The sequence below is a fragment of the Trichechus manatus genome, unplaced genomic scaffold (assembly GCF_000243295.1).
Source record: "Trichechus manatus latirostris isolate Lorelei unplaced genomic scaffold, TriManLat1.0 scaffold00118, whole genome shotgun sequence".
Classification (NCBI taxonomy): Eukaryota; Metazoa; Chordata; class Mammalia; order Sirenia; family Trichechidae; genus Trichechus; species Trichechus manatus.
Window position 1 is genome coordinate 4,556,478 of NW_004444054.1, and position 6,000 is coordinate 4,562,477.

The 6,000-nt window shown below is 45.1% G+C and overlaps 1 protein-coding gene across 1 annotated transcript in view; it reads left to right on the forward strand.

The window, feature by feature from the left end:
- CLYBL (citramalyl-CoA lyase) overlaps positions 1-1,584 on the forward strand; it is a 315,713-nt gene extending 314,129 nt beyond the window's left edge. Inside the window, exon 8 of the mRNA XM_023738521.1 lies at positions 1,233-1,584. Within this exon, the coding sequence (XP_023594289.1) occupies positions 1,233-1,328 (96 nt within the window). The 3' untranslated portion in view covers positions 1,329-1,584. The remainder of the gene's footprint in view (positions 1-1,232) is intronic.
- Positions 1,585-6,000: the final 4,416 nt, after the last annotated feature.

The following is a 6,000-nucleotide window of genomic DNA, read 5'->3' on the forward strand; positions in this document are numbered from 1 at the left end:
TACTCTGTATCCCTCATTGTGGGAGATAAAGGTTTCCAGAGAGCCCAGGAGACATATCCCAGAGCCTCTAAGTCATGAAAGCATTGACCGTTGAGAAGACAGTATTTGTGAAGCCCAGGAGTGGACTGTAATATATGCAAATGGACCATCAGCAAGGACCAGGATTGCTCCAGTCCACCACCAAGGTCTCAAAAGACCACCTGCTCCGCACTCTCACCAGCATCCTTGCCAACAGGTAGAAGGAAGTAGAACTGAGGTGAAGGGCTGTGGTTTAAGCCTCAAACAGAAGTGATTAAAAGAACATCAGTAACCTGGCATTTACTTCAGGTTCTGGGTATACTGCCTCCTGTCCATTTAGTTCTTTTCTTTCCCCCCGCCCGGCTCTGATGCATTAAGAAATGACCTTGTTATCTTAATGTGGGGTCTGTGATGAATGCTTGAAGTTTCTGAGACCCAGGGTATTTATTAGCCCGGCTTAGTCACATGATCTTGGAATATCACTTACCTGCCCTGGGCCTCCGTTTCCTCATCTACAACAGGGCCTAGATCACATGACACAGGGAATGAGTATTTGCAGAAGGTTAAGAAATGAATCTGTAAAATGAGGCTAAACCACAAGATCTCAGGTTCCTTCCATTCCCAACATTCAACAGTTATGATCGATTCCTTACAAACTCATGTCCTTGTCATTCTTATGCTCTCTGTAAGCATGTACCAATAGACTGATCTCTTTTTACTCAGTACAATCCTACTTTTCACGTTCTCATCACCTTATAGCGTAACGCCTCTATATGTTACAGCAAGGAAGCATTTTGCCATTAACTTGATCAGACAGTTATTTTTTTTTTTTTAACAATTATCAGTTGCCAGAGCGTATTACTGCTTTTTAAAGTTCTATGCAATATTCCAAAAGCTATATAAGAAAGTATTTACATTTTCCTTCCACAGTTGTTTTCTGCTTGATTTCAAGCATTAAATGAACACAGTTCCCCATGCCTTGTGTCTGATGTGTTTTTCCTCTCCATAAAAGGCTGAAGGATTTTTCCCCCCTCTTTGGGAGGAAAAAAGAAATCTTTCCTCTGCAATTTACTTTGGCTTTCTCAAAAGTTGGGGAGGAAAGTCAGTATAATTCAGGTGGAGTCTCAAATGTTCTTGTTGTACAAGTGTGTGCAGAAAGGAAGCCTATAATTTCCGCGCATTCTTTCAGGAAGTTTGTATTCTCTGTTTTCCAGGGAGCCTTTACTTTCCAAGGGAGTATGATCGACATGCCATTACTGAACCAGGCCCAGAACATTGTTACGCTTGCCACAGCCATCAAGAAAAAATGATCTGTTAAATGAAGCTCTCATCAGGTGGGCTGAACACATACAGTAGGTTTCTTCAACCATAATACTCAAGGCAACTCGTTAGTATGCCATATTGGAACCTTATTCTACTTACAGTTCATGTTAATCATGATTTTTTGTTGTTGTTGTTATCTTACTGGCCAGTTATTCCTATAAAAATGAACTTTCTCGCCTTCGGCTCCAAGCTTGTGATTTTATTGTGGTTTATTAATGTGCTGTAAATATTTATTTATGATTTCACAGGGATGGAAAAGAGTGGGGAAAGATGAACTGTGAGGGCAAGTTAGGTCTTTAATGAAATGGATCTTTCCCGAATACATATACTCCATTCACCCTTCTCATATTAGTAACTGTTTCCCACATTATCCATTTATCCGGATGACACCATAAATAATTTTAAGAAAGGCCGGGCCTTTAAAAAATAATAACTAAATGAAGGGGCCATGCCTGTTTCACTAGTAATCTGCTAAAACAACACAGATGGTATAGAAAAAATTGATTAAGTATTATATTGGCTTATAAAGATGCCTTCTAAACATAAAATCTTCAGAACTGGTTACAGTTGTCCTCCACCCCCAACTCCCCTCTCCTCCCAAAAAAAAGTTTATATACATGAACTACTAAATGATGAACACAAAGCTCTCGTCCTGGGCGACTGCTCTGGGTCAACAGTTACGAGCAATTAAAAAATATATGTGCGGAAACAGAAGATCATCCATTCTCCCCCTTTATTTCTCCATTTAACTGTTTGCCATTGAGGCCATTTCCCCCTGTAAATGGACGGCCGGGACAAGACTCCCTCAGCAATAAACTTGTAATGTCTGAGAAGACACAATGCAGACGAACTGGTGCATAGGGTCCCCTGCGAGATTTGCATCACATTAGAGATGCGGCTACAGGTCATCTGGGTGGTGTGGTTAACGGGCTTAGTAAAGCTGTTTTGAAGAGGTTAACCCAGCTTGTAGTAAGGGTAAATAAACATAACAACCAGCCATTGTTCCCTATTCAGCATGTACTCTTATATTGAGGGCTAAAGGGTACTGAAGCCGTGGAGGATCAACTTGTGCTTGCCAGAGGACGCCAATGAAGTTTGAAACACCAACAAGCAGAGATTTTGTTTCTGTTCCTCATTAAATCATGCGCTTTTGTGTTGAGGCTCTGAACGACTGTTCTTTAAGAAATTAAGAGAAAGGGAAGTTTTAAACTCTGCACCAACCTTTCCGTGACCCACACAGCAGCAATGCTGCTACATTTAGACAAACACCGTGGGGAAGGCTGTTCTGTTTATTTAAATTTGTAAATAGAAAACAGTTGTTTTTTTATTTTTATTTTTCCCCTCCTCCTATGCCCTTTTTGTTTATTTCCTGTGTGGCTCTCTGTCGGGTGCCCCAACCAGGGGCCTACTTTCCCCAACTCGTTCCAATTCCTATAGGAAGTCTGAGAGACGAGTAGAATTGAAGGTTACATAGAAAGGCCCCCTCAAACCAGAGAGTCCCATACACGGTCATGCAACACCCACCCACTCACCCCAATCCTCCAGCAAGGAGGGGAAGATCCAGTTCCATCAGGCATGCTGAAGGACCTGACCCAGGCAGGACAGTTCCAGGATAACAACTGATATCCTCAAACATGGGATCCAAGGAGACAGCTCTTAAAACTGACGGGAATGCGCTAGGCCAGGGTCCTGACCTGCCTTGGGCAGCGCCTGTCTCCTCTTCAGTGCATCCCCCTCCCACCATTCATTAGCCCACCCCTCACCGTGGCTGCCCTGTGCTGCTCTGAACTGAGCTGGGCAGGAAGAAGGTGGGAGCTAGCCCCATCTTCACTCAGAGGCCGTGAGGAGGAAGATGGCCTGTCAGTCAGCTTGGAAGGCTATTGGCCTCCAGCAGAACAGCTTCAGGACTGTGGACAGTGGCAGTGGGCAGCAGTTCCTGGAGGCGTCCGTTCCCCAGCGTCTCAGCTGCACTCCGAATCATGGAGTCCAGTGTGTACAAGGGTAATCCGGGACCACGGTGTCCATGCACAGTCAGAAACCTCTGCTCAGAACACAGAAGTCTTCACTTTGGAGGACTGCCTGGGAGTCAGAAGGCAAAAGGAAAGCTTCCTTTCCTTTTGACCCTGTCTTGCACACCCACCCATCCACCCACGCTCAGGGTGTTAGCAGCAGTTTAGGCAGGGCCTGCCTTAAGCAAAAGGAGAAACTAAAAACTTCTTTCTCCCTTCCTTACAGGCAGCCCCCGCTTCCATCTGACTACACTTCCCATCCTCCGGTGTTGATCCAGACAACCCCTCCAGGCTTTCAGAGGATAAAGGCAGACCTTCTAGCCCCTACCCTAGTTACACAGACAACCATGGAACCCAGCACAAGTGATCTGCCTCCAGCCAGGGGCCCACTGAGCGCTCAGTCCTCCCTCTGAGAGAACCCCACAGGCAGGGCTAAGGGCATCCGGACCTTGGGAAAAGCAAGCCCCTAGGAAGGGTCCCTGGGGGGTTGCTAAGAGTCTGGACCTGGCTAGGTCTCCCAGCCCCCATCACCAACAGGCCCACGAGCTCCTAGGTCCCTGACCATGTTGGACTGGTCACCATGCCCCTTTATCCTGAACTGTACTTGGTTCAAACAAGACCACCATGTTGTTTAAATCTCCCCAAATATCAGCTGTATCATTTTACTCATAACCCAGTGGTCCCAATTGGGATAGGATCAGGAGACTAGGACCCACCAGAGCCAAAAATCTGGACCAAGGTTCTGCTGTCTGAACAGAGTCCCTGACAATAGCCCCAAAAGAGAGTTTAGTCAGTGTCAGAGGCTTACATTTGTGACCCATTCGTTGAAGACTAAAACTCCAAGACAAGAAGATGGTGGGAGACAAAATCATGCCAATGACGTTTGGTGCAATTGGTGGGCAAATGTGGGCAAAGGTACCACAGGGAAGGTGGGAGGGAATGGAGGACTGGATGGGCTGAATCTGCCTTTGGCATGATGGGAATGGCTGACATGGGGCAATGAGGTCTCCCTCAGCTCCTCTGAGCTAGTAATGTACTACAAGAGGACCTTGCAGCTAATCTGATTAATTAAAAACCATACCTGTTTATACTGTGTGCAGCTCATCACCAGCAGCTTTTCCATATCACCCCCCATTATTAATTCTTAGGGGCTAAATTATGGGTAACACTATTAAAACATTATCAGAACTAATGAGAAACAATTACTTAGAAAATGAGCTGGGACAAGATTGAGTTGAGAACATCAGTGATGATCACTGTAGATTAGTTTAATAAATCATCAGGTGCAGGGCAAGGCTGACTGTATGTATGCAAAGCCCCACCATGGGAAAATGAAATTGAGATTTTTTTTTTTTTTTGCATAATTTTTTCATTAATCTCAATAGGACCCGTGTGGTGTAGATTGTTTTATTCCCCTAATACCTTGCCTGGGGGGGAGGGGGGGCGGGTGCCCAATAATGTCTTCATTGTTTTACTGAGGTCTTAATGACAATCTGTGACAACCTCATTTTAATGTATAGAGGATTATGTCAATACAATCATGTTTTATTGAAATGGTGTGGGGAACTCCAAGTCAGGCACTGTCTGTGTGCATAAGTTAGAAGTTCCTGGGTATCTGGTGCCTGCCCTTCAGATTTCCAAGTGTTTAAGCGCTGGCTGCCCTCACCTCCCAGCATCCACTGGCGCGGGGCTCGGAATGTCCTCTGGAATGAGAGACTTCACCGCCTCCGATTTGAATCTGAAAGTAACTCCGTTGCCTGGCATATTTTGCTGGGTATGTAGAACAGAATATATAGATCCCCCACCCGCTAAAATATATCTGTTGTTATTGGCATTAGCACCTTTGCACCCCTTAGTTTGTGGCGTCCAGGAAACTGACCTTTGTTATTGGGGACGTTGAATTTTGTAACGATGCCGAGAGGAGAAATTAGGAATTCACGTTCTGTTTCATGTGAAGGACATTCTGCTTCAATGGTTTTAGTTTACCTCCCCCGCCCCCCTTTAGGAGTAGAAAGGCAATTGATGATACAAAACAGGGTACCAACAAGAATGCCAGCAGGATTTTGTGCATATTAATAACAACGAGGGTCACAAAGGAGCTGTAACTCCTCCCACGCAGAGACCCCCCCCCCGGCTGGTTTTCAACATCAGAACTTAGGAGGAAAGTGAGGAAAAGTCATTCCCAGACCCCAACATTTCAGTGTTAAAGCCTTATTCTTTCTGCGCTTTATTTTAAATGGGGGAGAGGAAGGGGTTAAGAGAGCGAACATAATGGAAAATAAATGACTTTCAAATACAGTAAGTTAGTGCCAGAAAGCTTGAGTGGTGGGACTGGGCTGCTTTTTTGCTGTCCTGTGACGGGTGATTTTTGTTGTTGTTAGTTTAAATTCCAGTCGTTATTTGGCAGCATATTTGCTCCGAAGTCAATATTGCCAACGACATAAAGTGATCTGTCGGAAGGAACCGAAATCACCGCTAGCGCCTTTCGGTCGTTGTGTGCTGCCGATCGAACCCAGTTTCAGATAAGCGGTCTGAAGCCTGCGGATGTTTGTTTACAAAGTCTTTTGGGACTTGTTTGTCGCTCGCCCCTTCCTGCTTTTCTTTTGAAATGATGAGTGACCGACTGGCTTTTACCGTTAGCCCCTTCCGA